The 19,287-nt window shown below is 54.0% G+C and overlaps 2 protein-coding genes across 2 annotated transcripts; one reads left to right on the top strand and one right to left on the bottom strand.

Moving 5' to 3' along the window:
* The first annotated feature begins 1,493 nt into the window (after positions 1-1,493).
* Tfip11 (tuftelin interacting protein 11) lies at positions 1,494-14,160 on the top strand. Its single transcript, XM_059249042.1, has 14 exons — positions 1,494-1,605; positions 2,878-3,082; positions 3,369-3,586; positions 5,326-5,479; positions 5,707-5,863; positions 7,066-7,193; positions 7,829-7,981; positions 8,903-9,430; positions 9,514-9,620; positions 10,111-10,279; positions 10,666-10,909; positions 11,235-11,377; positions 11,714-11,879; positions 13,032-14,160. The coding sequence occupies exons 3-14, from the start codon at positions 3,378-3,380 to the stop codon at positions 13,385-13,387; spliced, it is 2,514 nt and encodes an 837-aa protein (XP_059105025.1). The 5' UTR covers positions 1,494-1,605; positions 2,878-3,082; positions 3,369-3,377; the 3' UTR covers positions 13,388-14,160.
* Srrd (SRR1 domain containing) lies at positions 13,456-19,081 on the bottom strand. The gene is given in 9 exon segments (XM_059249043.1): positions 13,456-13,506; positions 13,508-13,603; positions 13,605-13,793; positions 14,089-14,134; positions 14,468-14,622; positions 15,627-15,725; positions 15,811-16,034; positions 17,147-17,187; positions 18,909-19,081. Coding segments are annotated over 9 exon segments (1,074 nt in total).
* Between the last annotated feature and the right edge of the window lie 206 nt (positions 19,082-19,287).

Below are 19,287 nucleotides of genomic sequence, written 5' to 3' on the forward strand. Positions count from 1 at the left end.
TTAATCTCAGCACTCGGGAGGCAGAGCCAGGCGGATCTCTGTGAGTTTGAGGCCAGGCTGGGCTACCAAGTGAGTTCCAGGAAAAGGCGCAAAGCTACACAGAGAAACCCTGTCTCGAAAAAACAAAACAAAACAAAAAAACCAAGACACAAATTTAAAGCAAGAACGGAAGTAGCAGCCATGGAGGAACACTGCTTACTGGCTTGCTCTCCATGCTCACCTAGGACAACCAGAGCAGCGGTGGCCCCACCCACAGTGGGCTGGGCCCTCCCACATCAATCATTAATCAAGTAAACGACCCCACAGACTTGCCCACTGGCCATCTAAGATAATTCTTGTGTGTGCCAAGCTGCCAGGGAAAAACAAAAATAAAACCAACCGGCCAAACAAAAAACAACCAAAAAACCCACCAGGATATGGTCTTTTAACTCTTTGTGAGAGAAAACTAACCTGTTCTTTAACCCGAGATGACATCAGACTATGACCTGGAATAGTGTAAGAGTGTAAGATGAAATATGCTCCTTCTTGCCTGGCGGTGGTGGCACAGGCCTTTAATCCCAGGGCTCAAGAGGCAGAGGCAGGTGGATCTCTTGAGTTCGAGGCCAGCCTGGACTACAAAGCGAGTTCCAGGACAGCCAGGGCTACACAGAGAAACCCTGTTTCAGAAAAACCTAATCCAAAACCAACCAACCAACCAAACAAACAAAAAAACCAACAACAACAACCCCCTCCCCCCCCAAAAAAAAACCAACCCGCTTTTTCTTCTCTTTAGTTGTTTATCACAGCAACAGAGAAATAACTAGAGAGGAAAATAATAAAACCGTTTCCTGGGAAGAATGCTTGGGCACTCCTTCCGCCCATTCATTCCTTAAACTGTTTCTGGGTCCACGCTGGCTTGTCCTAAAAGAGCTATGAACGAGGCACTCAGGTCCATAAATCTGTTGTCTTAGTGTCATTATATTTCGGAAGAAAACAGGAATAGGGGCTGGCAAAGGAACACGGATTTATTTACAGCCTGGCCAGAACTGCCTGGAGATAAGTTCTCAGGTTCCTTTGCCCTTCCTGTTTACAGCTTTACAAGGAAAGACGACGCAAAAGCCAGGAGGCATGCATGCAGAGGGGGACCGGGACGAGACATCCCGGGGTTTTCAAGCTACTCTTCGGGGGCAGGGCCTTCGCCTTTCCGTTTCACAACATGGAGTCCAGAGGACACTAACTGCTCAGGGTCCCCGGGACACTGGTTCAGACGGTCTGGACCGGCGGTTGTCATCGCGGGAGGCTTCCTTAGATCAGTCCTTCGCCGCCGCCTTGGACAGACTGACTCGGGCACCCGACAACCGCGTACCCTGGGCCCAGATGTCTACACGGCCTCAGTTCCGGTGGGAACCGGAAGCAGCAGGGCGGGATCACTAGTTCTTCCGGCACGCAGACCCGCCCCCTCTAGCGTTAAGTCGCTGCCGGGGCAACAGCGCGCCATTTCCGCCGCTGGGAGACGTCATTCCGGCGCGCCGGCAGGGCTACATCCGGGTTTCTGCTGGCGGGCTCCTCGCAGGCTCTCGGACGCTGGGCGAAAGCCTTGTGGACCGCGATCGCCGAACCCTCGAGGTGAGCGGGCGGCGGGGTCGCGGGTGGCGTCCTGGGAGCGCGGGCTGATCCCCTGCGGCGAAGGCCCCGCGGCCTCCCTGCGGCCCGGTCTCCAGCTCTGCCCGCTGCGGGACCCGCCGGCGTCCCGATGCTGACACTAAATAATCGCGTTCGTGTTGTGAGCGTCTGCTGACCGCTGTGGGCTTCTTACCACCTCTGTGCTGGGGAGGCGTCTGTGTTGTAATCCGGTGGGTCCAGGGCTCCCTGCCTCCTTTGAGGGCTTTGCACTCAACGTGCACTCGTAGCTGAGGTTGGAACTTGTTGCGGTTAACCGGTGCTTAGTGAGGCGGAGCAGGGAGACCTTTGTAACTTCTAAGCAGTTCCACCGGGCCAGAGGAGGTCCAGATCTCGCTGTACGGAAGACCGCTGTCAGGCAGTGGTGCAGCTGAACACGGTGGCCTCACGTACTGAGGAAGTTAGTGTGCAATGTACCGTGCTGGGGTTTTTGTATGTTGTATCCACGCGTGTGATAACCACGCACAGAGGCGCTGGTAGAGGTGGGCTGTGGTTTAAGTGTTCCTGATTTTATCCATCCATCCATCCATCCATCCATCCATCCTTCGTTCCTTCCGGTTTTTGGAGACAGGGTTTCTCTTATGTATCCTTGGCTGTCCTGGAACTCTCTCAGTAGACCAGGATGGCCTTGAACTCACAGAGATCTGCTTTTCTCCGCTTCCTGAGTGCTGGGGTTAGAGGGATGTGCCATTTGGCCTGATGAGGATGCTGGATTTTTTCGTTTTGTTTTGTTTTTTTCTTTTGGTTTCTCAAGACAGGGTTTCTCTGTGTAGTTTTGGTGCCTGTCCTGGATTTTGCTCTGTAGACCAGGCTGGCCTGGAACTCACAGAGATGCGTCTGGCTCTGCCTCCCAAGTGCTGGGATTAAAGGCATGTGTGCCAACACCACCAGGTGAGGACGCTGTTTTTTAAGTACCTACTGGGAGTTCAGTTTTTGTTATTTTGTTTGTTTTGAGACCAGGTCTCACTGTGTGGCCCTGGCTGACCTGGGACTCACTATGTAGACCAAGCTGACTTTGAATTTACAGAGATAGACCCTGGTGGGGTGGTGGGATGGGGTGGGAGGAGTGGGGGAATGGTGTTGTCTTTTCTAAAGTGCCACCTTGATCAGTTCTTACAAGCTCCTTCTGAAACTGACTGTAGCCACCGATGCAGTTAGAGAGAGAGATGGCTGAATAGATTCCTGGGTAGAACAGTTTGTTTATCCCACACTCTATAGGTGCGACTTTGAAGTATCACTCGTAAAGACTGCAGCCTTCCATTACCTCAGACGCTGCTCGGGTTTGGGAGAGAAAACCTGAGTGTTACACTGTCATTCAGTCTCATGAAACAGTATTTCAGAAGACGTTCGGAAGTTTCCCTGGGACTCCAAATCGGCTAGATATAACCCTTTCCTGGAAAACCGAGAAGGCTTGGTTTCTAAGGTAATAACACAGAGCTGTTACTTCTTTCCTGTGGCACTCGTGTGTGATGTTTGACTCTGACAAGGCCATGGCAGTGTGGGTTGTTAGACCTGAGTAGACTGCTGGGACTGACTTCTTTCACTTGTTGAAGGGCTGGTCACTTTGTCCTGTGTTAATGGCTACTTTATTGAGTAGTAGCATGAGGCTAATGGGATTTCCTTTGGAGGAAACAGGAGTAGAGATTCCCGGGGAAATCTTCAGCTAGCCCTAGGTTTTCACAGTGCTCTTCTTGTCCCCCTTCCTTTAGTGACCGGCTATGTCGCTGTCCCACTTGTACCGGGACGGGGAAGGCCACCTGGATGATGACGACGACGAGCGTGAGAACTTTGAGATCACAGACTGGGATCTCCAGAATGAGTTCAACCCCAACCGGCAGCGTCACTGGCAGACCAAGGAGGAGGCCACCTATGGGGTGTGGGCTGAGCGTGACTCGGACGAGGAGAGGCCCAGCTTTGGAGGCAAACGGTACTGTCTGCTGGGCTGCATGTCCTGGCTCTAGAGGGTCGGGGAGGCTCCCCCAGAAGACTCTTCCCTTGGCCTTATTGAGTCCTGTAGCTCCAGCGTCTTGCTGTGTGTTGTTGAGCGGGAGTGGCAGGTTCCTCCTCAGTAATGGGTGTGTTAAGAGTACAGCTGCGTATGGAGAGAGGCGTGCTAGTCACCACAGGCACGGCAGCTTTGGAAGCGTGCCCTGGTCAGGAGCATCCTCACAGGTCCTGAAGGACAGGGAGGCTAGGGAAGCTCACTCTGGAAAAGACTGTCGGCTGAGACAAAGGTAGAAAGTGACAGGTCCACAGGGCAAGTGTGGTGGTACAGCCTGGGCTACATAGTAAGACACTGGTGGTACAGCCTGGGCTACATACATACTAAGACACTGTGGCGGTACAGCCTGGGCTACATAGTAAGACACTGTGGAGGTACAGCCTGGGCTACACAGTAAGACAGACAGTGTGGTGGTACAGCCTGGACTACACAGTAAGACACTGGTGGTACAGCCTGGGCTACACAATAAGACACTGTGGCGGTACAGCCTGGGCTACACAGTAAGACACTGTGGTGGTACAGCCTGGACTACACAGTAAGACACTGTGGTGGTACAGCCTGGGCTACATAGTAAGACTGTGGTGGTACAGCCTGGGCTACACAGTAAGACACTGTCTCACAACCAAAGGAAAAACAACAAAAAAAGCATGTGTCCCCACACTTGATGACTCTCAGAATTTTTTAATTATACTTGGAATCCCCATCCCCACTCCACCCCCCCCACCCCCCCCAAGAAAGGGATTCTTTGTATGGCCCTTGCAGTACTGGAACTCCCTCTGTAGATCAGGCTGGTCTCGAACTCACAGGGATCAAAGGTGTGCACTACCACCACCCAGCTAGGATTTTATCTATCTGTTTGATTTTCACACTTGAAATGTTATCTAAAACAAATGCTGTGTGTGTGTTGCTGGGAATTGGACCTGGGGCCACATGCATGCTAGGTAAGTGCTTTACGACTCTCAAGCTAAAAGCAGTCTTTTCAGTTGTGAAGGGAGGCCCAGTGGGGTGGCTCAGCAAGTCCAGGTGCTTGCCACTGCCTCTCGAGCCTGGCTGGCTGAGTTCAGGCACCAGATCCTGCATGAACAGTGAAGAGAAAGAACTGCTCCATACAGCTGTCCTCTGACTGTTATATGCTTGTCAAGGCACACAGGCCTCATCACAAACACAACGGTAATACCATTTTAAAAGGGTCAAAGGGAAGTAACATTATTACATCTTACTTTGAATTTATAATCAACTATTGATAATGACAAATCTTCAGCTACAGATTCAAATTGAACAGACCCCATAAATGTTAAATGTGGGCTGGAAGAAGACTCAGCAGTTAAGATCGAATCCTGCTCTTGCAGACCTGAGTTTGGCCCCAGCCCGTCAGCTCACAACTGCCTATAATTTCACCTTCAAGGGATCTATGCTTTTGGCTCCTTGTACACTCACACAGTCATGTGCGTAACCACACACAGAGATACTGTTTTGTTAAACATAAGATTGCTGGAGGCCAGTTTTGAGTCCTTTTTGGTGTTTGGACATAAGTAAACATATTATGCTTTAAAGTGGATCCCGTGAAGGCCCTCTCTCTAAGGTGTTCTCTTCTGAGCAGTTCCCAGGACAGCGTGCTGCAGAGGTGTTCTCTATAGCCTTGGGGGATTTGGGTCTGTCTGCAGGGCCCGAGACTATTCTGCGCCCGTCAACTTCATCAGCGCAGGGCTCAAGAAAGGGGCGGCTGAGGAAGTGGACTCTGAGGACTCTGAGGATGATGAGAAGCCCGCAAAGCAGGAGGACTTTCCAAAGGATTTGGGACCAAAGAAGTTGAAGACGGTAGGTCCTGCAGGGGAGTCTCCAGGGGTACCCCTCAGAGGTCACCAGTGCAGAGGCTTCCTCGACAGAGAGAAGCCCAGCGGGCACCCATGTGTGTGCTGCCCCTGTGGGTCCACGTACAGCTTTTCATAATGCACTGTAGCTGCAGGCTGTCCTCTCGTTGGCTTGAGTCCCTTGTATTGTTCTGTGTTTCTCTCTCACCCTCGCTCATCTTGCCTTCTTCACAGGGCGGCAATTTTAAGCCCAGCCAGAAAGGCTTTGCCGGAGGAACCAAGTCCTTCATGGACTTTGGCAGCTGGGAGAGACACACAAAGGGGATTGGGCAGAAGCTGCTGCAGAAGATGGGCTATGTCCCCGGGCGGGGCCTGGGGAAGAACGCACAAGGTGAGGCTGTGGCCTAGGAGGAGTGGGTGTTGGGGGGGGGGGGCTCACCTCATCTGCCTCTTCCCTCTAGGGAGCCTGTCAAGTATGGCGTGATCTCAGTGGATCAGGCCCTGGGAAGGATGCTTAAAGTCAAAACCAAACAAAATAGCTGTTAACTCTGCAGCTGGGTTTGGCAGCGTGGCCACTTGTGCCCCCAGCTGCCTGGCTTTCTCAGAATGAAGTAGCTGCTTAAGTGGGAAGGAAAGTATTAGGGTCTAAAGTGGCTGCAAATAACTGCAAATATTCCAGACTCGGACAGTTTCACTGAGAACTCCAGATTTTGCCCGGCAGGAGTTGGGCTGCTTCCCAGCTGCCTCTGGGGCTGTGTGAGGTCTTAAAGCTGTGTCCTCCGCTCCCTGTGGCCTGCCAAGTGACCGTTTATGTGAGGCTGCTGGGCTCTGAGGCTCAGCTCTGTCCTCCCTGCTGTAGTCTTTCTCGGTCAGCAACTCGGCACCAGCTAGGTCAGTATGCAGCATGGCGGCCTTCACCAGCTGATGTGCCTGCTGCTGGCTGACTAGAACCGTGTTTCCCACACCATCCCCATTGAGAAACAGCCCCTGGCACACACAGCTCATTACCTTGGCCCGGAGCCACGAGGAGCAAGAACTTGGTCTTTTCCAGCAGGGACTGGGTCCGGTGTAATTTGCACCCGGGGCCACCCACGTTCATCTCAGTAGTGCTGAGAATGCTGGGAAGAGGATGGCAGAGCATCTGTGAGGTTCTAACAGAGCTGAGGGGGAAATGGAAGGAAAACCTGGGAGCAGCAGGAATCCTCATGAAAATGCTGTGTGTTTATTTCCAGGGCTTAGCCATGTTACAAACGTTAATTGCAGGCTGTGTGAGCCCCTTACCAGTCCACAGCTGTCTTTCAGCCAGTCAGCTCCTGAGTTACTTGACACACAGGCTTCTGAATGCTGGCAGTGGACAGTGCATAGGGCTGAATCCTCAGAAGTAGTCTGTTTCCCACTCATCCACAGGCTGCATGTTACGAAGTGATGTTACTCCTCACGTCCCAGGGCCATGGCACTGTCCTGAGCACAGGGTCCTGCCCTGAGTAGTGGTGTGCTGTGGGAAGAGGAGTAGGGGGTGTTCTCTTAGTGGTGTCTTCACATGGGTTGCCAAGATCTGAAAAGTGTGTCTGTCTTTCACCTGTCCTTGCTCAGGTATCATCAACCCCATTGAAGCCAAACAGAGAAAAGGCAAAGGGGCTGTGGGGGCCTACGGCTCAGAGCGGACCACTCAGTCTCTGCAGGACTTCCCCGTGGCCGACTCGGAGGAGGAGGCTGAAGAGGTACTGAGAAGGCAGCCATATGGGTGGCTTGTGGCTTGGACCATTCCAGACAGCGGTTACTCATGGGCTGTGTGTTCTGATGGCCTTTGGGTGTCACCACACACCTGTTTGTGTGGCAGGCCCTGCTGGGGGCTCAGTGTGCAGCCAGTGGCAGAGTGTGTGTGAGGTGGACGGGGTGGGCACTGGCATGCTGCGCTGTGGTGGTCTGACTGCAGAGTGGGCTCAGCTCAGAGACAGCCCTGCAGGAGACCGGGTGCCGTGATTCCTGCACAGCTGCAACTCTGGACACTTGGAAGGAACAACAGGTTAAAGCCGTGTGAGAAACGGCAGTCACGGCACTGACTTGAGGGTGGGCGTGCCCTCGCTCAGGCTGCCCTCTGCTCACCGTCTCCTGTGGGGCTCTGCCAGGTGGGGCCAGTGCTTTCTAATCCTTTGTGCTGTTTCTGAGTTCTGCATGAGTCAGTGAGGACCAGCAGAGCTTTGCCCTTCCCCCCGGGGCACCTGCCTTGGCATCTCACGCCTGTGCTGTACAGGGGTGCTGGGAAGTGGTGCTAGGTGGTCCAGGCAAGGCCTTGGTCCTGGATGCTGTGGAAGAGGCTCCTCCTGTTCTCACTCTCTGCATCCCTCTGCCTCAGGAGTTTCAGAAGGAGCTGAGCCAGTGGAGGAAAGACCCCAGTGGGAGCAAGAAGAAGCCAAAGTACTCCTACAAGACTGTGGAGGAGCTGAAGGCCAAGGGTAGGATCAGCAAGAAGCTCACAGCGCCTCAGAAGGAGCTGTCTCAGGTCAAGGTATGAGGGCTTCACATCGGTCCCCGTCCATCCTCTGAGGTCTGATAACTAGGTTACTGGTGTGTGTGTGTGTGTGTGTGTGTGTGTGTGTGTGTGTGTGTGTTGCTTCCTTTTCTCTTTCCCAAGACAGAATATCACCATGTAACCCAGGTTGGCCTAGAATTCTTAGCTCAGGCTGGCCTCAAATACTCAGTCCTCCCCACACCTCCTGACATTGGGATTCTAGTGCATGACCGCTTCTCAGTCCAGTTCTTCTGGCCCTTCATGGCACAACAGTGGTTAGGGCAAGCGCACAGTGCTCCTATCCGTCTGGAGCTCATGCCCAGTAAGTTCAGTAACAGTTCTAGGAGAAAGTACTCAGCAAGCATAGAACATGCCAGGCCCTGCCTCCCCATGCAGACCACCTCCCCATGCAGACCACCTCCCCATGCAGACCACCGCGGTGAGCATAGCTCCTAACCCTGGGGCCGCTCTTCAGCCTGCAGCTTCCTTTGCTTTGTTTTGGGTTCTCTGTAGGTACATTTGTAGGTAAACTTTGCTCCCCTTGAGACCCAGGAGAGGGCTCCTGGGAGTGCAGCAAGCAGGTAGGGAAGGCGTGCTGACTGGCTGGGAGCCTGGAGAAAGACCTCTCCTTTAAGGACTTCTGACTTGGGGTTCCGACTGGTCCACAGGTGTCAGGGTTGTCGTAGTTGTGAATGAAGTGAGAAGTTTGGGACAGCTGGGATGGGGGGGTGGCCTCCCCCTCGGTGATGGACAGCAGTGGGGCAGCTGCCCGTCATGGTTCCGTATGAGGTAGTGTGGTGTGACAGCTCCAGCCTGTGGTAGGCAGCTCTGTCCACTAGCAGGGCTCGTGATACTTGGCCAGCGTCCTCTCTCCCTGCAGTGGGGGCTGACAGGTGGCACCCTGCCACTCTTTCCAAGGTGATCGACATGACAGGCCGGGAGCAGAAGGTGTACTACAGTTACAGCCAGATCAGCCACAAGCACAGCGTGCCCGATGAGGGGCTGCCGTTGCTGGCGCAGCTGCCCCCCACAGCTGGCAAGGAAGCCAAGGTGCCAGGCTTTGCGCTGCCCGAGCTGGAGCACAACCTGCAGCTGCTCATTGAGCGCACAGAGCAGGAGATCATCCAGAGTGACCGTCAGCTGCAGTATGAGCGGGACATGGTGGTCAGCCTGTCCCACGAGCTTGAGAAGACCGCTGAGGTCCTAGCACACGAGGAGCGTGTCATCTCCAACCTGAGCAAGGTGCTAGCCCTGGTGGAGGAGTGTGAGCGCCGCATGCAGCCCCATGGCACTGACCCCCTCACGCTGGATGAGTGTGCCCGCATCTTTGAGACACTGCAGGACAAGTACTATGAGGAGTACCGCCTGGCGGACCGAGCCGATCTTGCTGTGGCCATCGTCTACCCACTTGTGAAGGACTACTTCAAGGATTGGCACCCCCTCGAGGTGAGCTGGGGTGCAGCCTGCAGCTTGGTCCTGGTTACTGAGGTGGGAAGGCTGATGATGATGATGATGTCACTGTTCTGCAGGATGGCAGCTATGGCACCCAGATCATCTCCAAGTGGAAGAGCCTCCTGGAGAACGACCAACTTCTGTCTCACAGCAGCCAGGACCTGTCCTCAGACGCCTTCCACAGGTGCCAGGGGCCCCACCCCACCGTGTCCCCTTGCCTGCCCGAGGAGCAGGAATTCTGCTAAAGGCTCCTCTTGACTCTGCTCCACGCTGGCACTGCTCTGGGGGTTGAAGGCATGCTCGCTCACATGTATTACATCCTGAGCGTCCAGGAGCTGGGCTGACCCTGGGAGGACCATGAGCAACTTTGCCCCACAGTCTGGAAAGGCAGGTGGCAGTGCAGGGTACTAGTGAGAACCGAGAATGAGGCAGCATGGAGAAGGCAGAGGTGACCCCGAGTGTGAGATGTGTGAACAGAGGCTCTTGGTGGGAAAGCACGTCATACCCTGTGCTGACACCATTAGCCCACATGGTCCTGTGGCAGCTCTGTCAGTGCGTGGCACCACTGAGGAGCCCAAGGCCCAGAGCCAAGGCATCACGGGAGCCCGAGTGGGTCTGTGGGTGGCACACTTTGAAGCCAACACTGGCTGACCAGCTGCCCTTGCCTCTCACAGGCTCATGTGGGAGGTCTGGATGCCTTTTGTTCGGAATGTTGTCGCCCAGTGGCAGCCCAGGAACTGCGACCCGATGGTGGACTTCCTGGACAGCTGGGCACACATCATCCCTGTGTGGATCCTGGACAATATCCTGGACCAGCTCATCTTCCCCAAGCTGCAGAAGGAGGTAGGACAGAGCTCTGGCTGTCTCTTATCACTTAGCACCTCTGCCACTAGACTGCTGGGATTGGAGGACTCTGTTAACACGGCCGGTGTCCCCAGTGCCCCCTTCCTACCGCCCTCAAGAGGGAGTTCATTTCCTCAGTGCCTTCAGTGAACCTTGAGCCATGCTGAGGTTGGAGTCGGTGGCATGAGTGTTTTTTTTTTTTTTTTCTCTGTGGAGGGACCTCGAGTACACAATGCCTGCCATTTACCTCCATGGTGGATCTTGCCCTCCACACACATATCAAGGACTGTGGCCCTTGGTCAGGACACACACACCTCTTTCCTAAGGACGGCACTGGTGTGTCATGAACTGTCCGCACTGCTCATCCTCCTCCGTTCATCCTGCAGGTGGACAACTGGAACCCCTTGACAGACACTGTTCCCATCCATTCGTGGATCCATCCGTGGCTGCCCCTCATGCAGGCCCGCCTGGAGCCGCTCTACTCCCCTGTCCGCAGCAAGCTGTCCAGCGCGCTGCAGAAGTGGCACCCCAGTGATGCCTCAGCCAAGCTCATCCTGCAGCCTTGGAAAGAGGTCCTCACCCCCGGGTCCTGGGAGGCCTTCATGCTCAGGAACATTGTGCCCAAGCTGGGTAAGGAGATGGGGACATGTGGGCCACTTGGGGTTTGCTCAGTGTTCTACCACCGGGTGTACTGCTTTGGCAGAGGTGGAAGGGGAATGGAACCAGGGCCTTCCTGATGTTTCTCCACCACTGTGACCAAGGTCTGAGTGACGACTCTGGGCTCTCTGTGCCTTGTGGTTTTCCTGACGAGGCCAGAAAGCCACTGGCTTCTTAAGTGCTTATGAATCCTGGGGTGGAAGGAAGGATCTGACCAGAGACGGAAGAGTGCTGGATAGCACCCTGTGCTTCCGTGACTGCACTGTGGAAGCTGAGCCAGGGACCATCTCTCTTGCAGGCATGTGCCTGGGTGAGCTCGTCATCAACCCCCACCAGCAGCATATGGACGCCTTCTACTGGGTGATGGACTGGGAAGGGATGATTTCTGTCTCCAGCCTGGTGGGGCTGCTGGAGAAGCATTTCTTCCCCAAGTGGCTTCAGGTGCGTTGTGTGGTCCAGGAGGGACATGGTGGGGTGGCGAGAGCCTCAGAGTCCTCAGTGCCCATTGCTGTCTGGGCATGATACGGCCTCACCTCAGCTCCTCACAGAATCTGTCTGGAGATGTGGAGATTAAGGGTCAGCACGTGCAGGCCACAGGCTGGCTCCAGATTCTACTAGTAACTGCTAGATGCTGCAGCTCTGTGAGCCTGTAGTGCAGGCTGTGGGGAGGAACAGCATTGCATACAGCAGATGGCCCTGGGGACACTGCTCCCACCGCTGGGGGCCAGCGTCTTTCCAGTGTGTGGCCACTGGCTCAGAGTCCTGTGTCCTTTGCAGGTGCTGTGCTCCTGGCTCAGCAACAGCCCCAATTACGAGGAGATCACCAAGTGGTACCTGGGCTGGAAATCCATGTTCTCAGACCAGGTGCTGGCACATCCCTCCGTCAAGGACAAGTTCAACGAAGCACTTGACATCATGAACAGGGCCGTGTCTTCCAACGTGGGTGAGTGGGGCTCCTGTGGGGATGTCCTGGACCTGGTCCCTAAACATTGTCTTCTGTGAGGCCACCCCAAGCGTAACTTCACTCCCTGGACAGTGTCCAGTGGACTCAGCTACTTATAGAGGCCGACAGGCATTGGGTCTGACTCCAGGCAGGTTTCCCACACTGCTGTGCAGACATTGGTGCTCCGCTTTCCAAGCGATGCCGTGTTTGACAGTGTTGGTGCCTACTTCATGGGCTACAATGGCTGTGTGCATGTCTGTGGCACTTGGCAGCTGGGTCCTTGTGTATCATTGCTTGCTGTGGAGGCCCAGGGCTTCTGTGTTGCAAAGGTCACATTGCTGAGCTCTAAGTGGACTGAAGGGGTTCATAGCAGGAGCAAGAGTGTTGCCACTTAAACTTTATACACAATACGGGCCTCACCTTGCTGTGTGTTAGCTCTTGGTGAGGCCCAGTGCTTATGGAGGGCTACGTGGCTCCGGGGTGGCAGCTGGAATGGGAGTTGCTATCTCCTTTAACCCATCTCCACCTCGTCCACCCCAGACCACGTTTCCAGAATTCTTTCCCTGTACTTCTCACAACTTAGCATTTGGGTCACCACATGATCCTTCAAGTAGCCATACTCTTGCTCCCTATAGTTTCCTTTTTTTTTTTTTTTAAATTTAAATTTTTGTGGTTATGTTTGTGTCTGGAGGGGGCTGTTGTACACACGAGTGCAGTGCCGGGGACCCAGAAGAGGGTATCAGATCCCAGGGATCTGGAGTTAAGATAGTTTTGGGCCAGCTGAAGTGAGTCCTGGGAATCAAACTGGATTCTCTGCAAGCATAAGACATACTCCTAACCAATGAGCTATCTCTCCAACCCCCGTTTTCCATTCTTTGAGGGCAGGGGCCTCAGTAGCCATGTTAGACTATGAGGTAGTCTTGTGGATGGTGGCCACCTCTGGGCCCACATCTCATCTGATACAGGTTTGCGTCTGATATTTGATATTAGTTACAAGCTCCCAGACCAATTTTGTGGTACTGTCTCCAAGCACACAGTGATCATGGATTAGGGTCTGGGTCCTTAGGCAGAGTTGCCTCGGTGAGTCCCATGTACCGTGCCATCATAATGCATGATGGGGTCACCTCTCCTCACCGCGCTCCCTTCTTTCAGGTGCCTACATGCAGCCAGGTGCGCGAGAGAACATTGCCTACCTCACCCACACAGAGCGCAGGAAGGACTTCCAGTATGAGGCCATGCAGGAGCGCCGTGAGGCTGAGAACATGGCTCAGAGGGGCATCGGTGTGGCTGCCAGCTCCGTGCCCATGAACTTCAAGGACCTCATTGAGACCAAGGCGGAGGAGCACAACATCGTGTTCATGCCTGTCATCGGCAAGCGGCACGAGGGCAAGCAGCTCTACACCTTTGGCCGTATCGTCATCTACATCGACCGGGGCGTGGTGTTCGTGCAGGGCGAGAAGACGTGGGTGCCCACCTCCCTGCAGAGCCTCATAGACATGGCCAAGTAGACCTCAGAGCCCTGCACCGGACAGGCGTGAATAAACAGCACTTTAAACCGACTTTACAAATAATGTCTCTATTTGGGAGACCCGGCCACCAGGGCAGGATGTGATGTGATTTCACCAGCCTGGGCTGTATTCCTGGCCTGGCACAGGAGATGGCATGGTCTGCACCATGGCTCCTGGCCCAGGCGGCAGGTACTGCCCACCACACCAGCTGAGCTCAGTCTGTCTGTTTCCTGATGATCTCCAGGTCCTCACAGTCCTGGTAATCAGGCTCTTCCTGAGATGCCCACAGGTCCCTGGGCAGTCTCTCCAGCTTCAGGAGAGGGAACCAGTGGACGGAGATGTCGTTAAAAGTATCCATGTACTGCGGAGTCTGAGGCAGTGGCAGCTCCTCCAGGCTTTTCAGAATCTGAGCAGAGGGTCCAGACACAGCCATTAGGCATGACCCTGCTCTCCTGCCGTACCTTTCCCTTCACTGTCCACCCCATTGTCCTTTTGAAAATACGAAATGGGGATTTGTATTTCAATGCTTTTCAGTCCCAAAGGCAATGGAATGCTGGACTCACCCCAAGAATGAAGGGAATTGGGCACTGACTGACTCCAGGGAAGGCCCTGCCAGTACATTATGCTTTGTGTGCTCAGAAACAGCAATGGGGAGTGTGGCTTTGCATCCCCACCCCCTACCCGGCTACTCCGTCAGATACCTTCTCAATGTAGGCATAATTTTTCTGCAGAATCCTCGACAACAACCTAGAAATAAAAATATATATACACAATTAGGAAGTATATGGATGGTTCTTTAAATGAGGTGAGCTCAGAAAGGGTTGGCGGATGTGGAATGAGATGCCCCAGCAGGCGGTCACAGGGAAGAAGGTGGCACAGGGTGGCACAGCCAGGCACTGCGAAGTAGGTCTTTGCACTTGAAAAACATGGCTGCTCAAACATATTGTCCCCAAGAAGAGGAAATGATTTGCAGATTCCTTAAGTGCTTTAAGCTGGACCCAGGGTTTGGCATTTGCCTTAAACCTTTTACCCAGTTCCTTAAGGGGAAAGCCTTTCTGCCTGCAGGTGGGTCTGGCTTACCTTTCCTCGAGGCCTCGGAAACTGTTCCCAATGATGACCATCCTGGAAAGGGCATCTACGGACCAGTTGCTCCACAGCAGATTGTTGTACAGAGCTGTACCACAGTGTGGCATGTAGAAGACAGTGGGCTGGCCTTGGATACTGTGCTTGCCTTCCTGTGGAAACAGAATGGGTGCTAAGGAGCTGAGTGCAAAGCCTAACTCTTCGGTGGCATGGCTGTGAGTGATGTAAATGGGAGCTAGATGGCTGTACAGGAAAGGAACCCAAACTCACTTTATGCCATGTGATGATTGTCCCCATGTCCTACATTCCAGAACCCTGGATCACTGCAGATCCTCTTCACAGTGGGGTCAGTCACCCCTTAACAGCTGTCTGGCCACACCTCCCTCTCCCCACAGCTTCCCTTCTGTCAGGCACCAGCATGTTGGTTTCCTGTGGTTGCCTCCACAGGAGCTGCTGTGGTCTTGGACACAGCCCTCGAGGCTCTCGGTGCACACGCTAACCTTGCTGCTCAGCTTGGTCCCTACAGCTTCGAGGCGCCTCAGGCCTCGCTCATTTGCCCTGTACAAAGCCAGCACTCAAAGGCTGGTCCGAAGTGAGTGTTGCAGGGTCTCCCCACTCACTGCTCAAGCAGCAGGATCATGAGGCTGAGACCATCCTGGGCTCCAGAGACCTTGTCAAAGCCAGGAGGGGCAGGGTCAAGGTGCTTGGAACTAGAGTTACAGATGTTTGTGAGCCTCCACATGAGTGTTGGGAATCCCCCCCCCCCCCCCCCCCCCCCCGGTTTCTCTGTGTAGCTTTGGCGCCTTTCCTGGAACTCACTCTATAGACCAGGCTGGCCTCAAACTCACAGAGATCCGCCTGGCTCTATCTCCTGAGTGCTGGGATCAAAGGTGTGCGCCACTAGCGCCTGGCTGGGTGTTGGGAATCTTAAGAGCAGCCAGTGCTCTTAACAGCTGAACCATCTCTCCAGCCCTAGACTTAAGGGTTTTGCAAACCCAATACTAGTTCATGGTGCTTATTCAGGTTTTCACGGTGGGTCTAAAATGAAACTGACTACTGGGCTTCCATGGGCTCTAGGAAGGCCAGCATGCTGGGGCCAGGGGAGGCACTGTCCACTGCCAGAGGTGGGTGGCCTGGAGGAGATGAAAACACCTACCTCATTCTCACTGAGGACAGTCACCCCGAGGGAAGCAAGTACTGAAACTTCAGCTTGGCTGAACAGAGGGTCATAGACCCAGCAGCGGCTTCTGGGAATCTGGATGGGAAGAGGGAGGGCCGCTTTGGTCAGTTCCAGGTACACCTCCACCATACCAGGTGCAGGAGAAGACCACAAAGCTCACCTGGCACTTCTCCAGGAAGAGAAGCATAAAAGCGAGCTGGGTCCGAGCAGTGATGCAGGAGGCAAAGTTCCCCAGGCCGTAGCACACACATTTCACAGGGCAAGTGCTCGTGGCCAGGGGCTCTCCCGACTCGCCAGGTGATGAGCCGAGGCACAGCCTTCCGAGGGCTTCCGTTAGGCCCTGCAGCTGCTCCAGCTGTTTTCTAAGACACTGGGTGATGGTTTCTGAAAGATCATTACCCTAGACGCGGTCAGAGCATGCACTCTGACCCCTGGAGCCGGGACAGAAGGGCAACAGGCCTCAACACCCAGCGTGAAGCTGCCTGAGACTGTCCAGGCTGCCGAAGGTGGGATCCTGGACTCTACTGCCCCAAATCTAAGAGCGGGTTAAAAGGTTTACATCTAAAACCACGTGACTGAGACGTTTGTGCTGATTGTCGGAAGCTCTTGAAAGGTGTGCAGGATGCTGATGATCTCTACAAAGGGAATGGAGTGCTAGGTTCAAAACCACTGTCTCCACCACCTCCAGCCCTCCTTTTAGGTTACTGTCATAAAAAAAGAAGCTATTTGTTCCAGCACTAAGCAAGCTGTTTTTGCTCACCAAGGTGGCAAAGTTATCTTTGCACAGGTTCCCCAGGTGAGGAAAGGCTGGACAGGAAACTGTCTATGTCCTTGCTGGGAGGAGAACCCTAGAACATTTTTTGGGTAGCAGCTTGATGCTGCCTTTCATTTAACAATCCAACTCTGGGACTGCAGCCTGCAGAGGAGATGCAACTGAGTGATTGAAATGGGAGCCTTTGATACAAGGTGTTAAGGTGACCTGTCTTTTCATCTGTCTTTCACAAGGAACCATGCTGACACACACTGTATTGAGGACATATTAAGGTCTTCCCTGTAATATCAAGGGAAAAGCAGGATAATTATAAAATGTAGCCATCCTGATAATGACTAACAGCATTTATTGCCTTCGGTGTGACAGCCAAGGACTTACCATCTTACTTAATTCACAAAACTACACTGCACAATATATATATATACATATATATACATGATATATGTATACGATATATATATATACATACACACACACACACACACACACACACACACACACACACATATATCCATCTCCACACAGATTTAGCTGTGCCAAAGACACAACTCTGAGGAAGTCAGCATTAGAACACATCAAAGCGAGGCCATGAAGCAAAATGCCCTTCAGTGAAGAATGTCCTTTGCCCACCTTCAGGCAGGCCCTCCTTCCACTCCCATGCCACTTGCTCCTCACCCCCACCCCACCTCTGTCCACCCACCCTACCATGCCCAATGATACTCACCCAGTGCTGAACTGCAGAAATCAGAGATCCGCAGGTCCTCCCTGAGAAGAAATGGCACGGTCATCTCCCTTCTCTTTGGGGCCATCCTAGCCCTGGCCATGAGCCAGATACATGGAGAATGTAGGACCCTCCAATGTAGAACCAGCCCTTACTGAGTGACATACCCATGGCCTGGATGCAGGCTGCTGGGATAAAAAAGGACCCTGGTTTCCCAGGGATGGTCTGGGTCTGTTCTGCATCTTTGGCCTGGCTGAGAGCAGCTCAATGAATACTGGGAAGTCCTTGGATGTAGCCTTTCTATTCATAGGAGTTTCCTTCCTTCAAGACTGTAGAGTAGCAGGAGGGACTAAATGAGCTACCCAGCAGGCACTCCATAAAGAGCGCCTCCATTATAATTTAATCCAAAAGGGAAAATCCAAGGGTCTGGTCTGGTCTTTATTCAAGTCAACTGGTTCCCACAGCCTAGAATTAAAATATGCCAGAGGCAGTGTTTAGGGGACCCTGAGAGGAGAGGAACTGCCCCAAGGTGACCTACGTTCCTCATAAGGGAAAGGAGAACCTATTACATTAAAGCTCTTTGGAAACTCTAGGTAGTCCCGGATCAGATTCTCTATGCTCAGGAGTCAGGAGTGACCACCTTCATCTCACTGATCTTTAGGGGCTGTAGAATTCCTGCTGGCTTCTATCTGCCCCCTCGGCCACTCGGCCAGTGATTTCTGTTCAGAGATAACTTCTGGGTCACCACTGCTTTGTGAGTCTAACTTGGTGCCCTCATCACAGAAGTCTCATCTGAAATGGTACCCAAGTTTGTAACACAGCCCTCCAAGACCACAACTATAGTAAGGCAAGAACATGGAGTAGTCTGTGTATGGTGGGCACTGTCTATGTGCCCTCCAAGAAGGTACAGACCAAGCTGTGGGGAGATGGTTATGCAGTAGAAGAGTCCAGTGCAATGGAAAGGTTGAGGTTTGAAGTCATCAAGGCCTGGGCCTGCAACAATGACCTCTGTATGTCTCATTGAGTGCCCAAGATACTAATAAGGTTGTGAAGCATGTAGGATGCCAAAGTCTGTGCACACAGCAGCTGCTCAGTAAATCACTGATGCCAATGTTGAGAACTGTGTTCATGTAGCAATCATGACTTACAATACCGTTAACAGCCAATGTGGGGTGTGGCCCACACCTGTAATCACACCATTAGGAGAGACAGAGGCAGAATCTCCTCCAGCTCCAGGCCTGTTGGGCTAGCCTAAGCTATCACAAACCCAAAACCGAAGCTGGGAAGATGGCTCATAGGGTGAAGGCACTTGCCACCTGACAACCTGGGTTTGACCATCCTGATCCACGCAGTGAAAGGAATAGCCCTCTGATCTCCACATACGCACCGTGACACACGCCCCCCTCAACCTCAAATAAAGAAAACCCAAACCAACCAACTAAAGAAAACAATCAACACAGGGCATAGAATCAACATGAACAGGAAATCCGGGCCCTGGAGCTTACCAGGTGCCAGGAAGGGCTTTACGGTCAACACATCACCTAATCCTCTCAGCAACCCTACGTAAGGTTTCCACCTCTATCTCAAAAAAGGCAAACTGAGGCACAGCATGGCAAGCTGTTGTAACTGCAGTCACGGCAAAAATGGCAGCTTCACCGAGAGCTTGCGACACACTGCGACCCGAGAGGAGCTCGGCCTTCCCAGCGGGTTGGCACACCCACTGGGGGAAACTGAGGGTGGAGTGGACTCCAGGCGCTGCACTCACTCGGCCTCCCGCAGGCGGCGCCGCACAGCCTCGCCGTCCGCCTCGGGCTCGGCTCGGGGCCCGCGGGCCCGCCCCTCGTCCCGCCGCGGCCGCCTCCCCGCGGGGCGCTTCTTCCGCGGAGCCACGGCGCTCCAGGGCTCCGGCACCGCCGCCGCCGCCGCGACCGCCGCCATGCCGCCGACGTCACCACCACGCGCCAGAGCGGCCGCCCTGCCACTGGCGTCACAAGCCCGCGCCGCACTCGCACGTCATCGCCGGGCCCCTGGAGGCGGGGGGAGGTGGGGCCGCGCGTGATCGCGGGGCTGCTGAGCGCAGGTATCGGGTGCTGTCTTGCAGGCCGAACGGGGCCCGGGCTCCCGGCGGGTGGGAGGGCGGGCGG

Source organism: Peromyscus eremicus, chromosome 23, assembly GCF_949786415.1.
Source record: "Peromyscus eremicus chromosome 23, PerEre_H2_v1, whole genome shotgun sequence".
Lineage (NCBI taxonomy): Eukaryota > Metazoa > Chordata > Mammalia > Rodentia > Cricetidae > Peromyscus > Peromyscus eremicus.

Excerpts from the sequence above, each read along its gene's own strand:
- Tfip11 (XM_059249042.1), top strand. The coding sequence starts at position 3,378 with ATGTCGCTGTCCCACTTGTACCGGGACGGGGAAGGCCACCTGGATGAT. Across the intron at positions 9,431-9,513 it reads AGGATTGGCACCCCCTCGAG|GATGGCAGCTATGGCACCCA; the intron begins GTGAGCTGGGGT and ends ACTGTTCTGCAG. Across the intron at positions 11,378-11,713 it reads TCTTCCCCAAGTGGCTTCAG|GTGCTGTGCTCCTGGCTCAG; the intron begins GTGCGTTGTGTG and ends TGTCCTTTGCAG.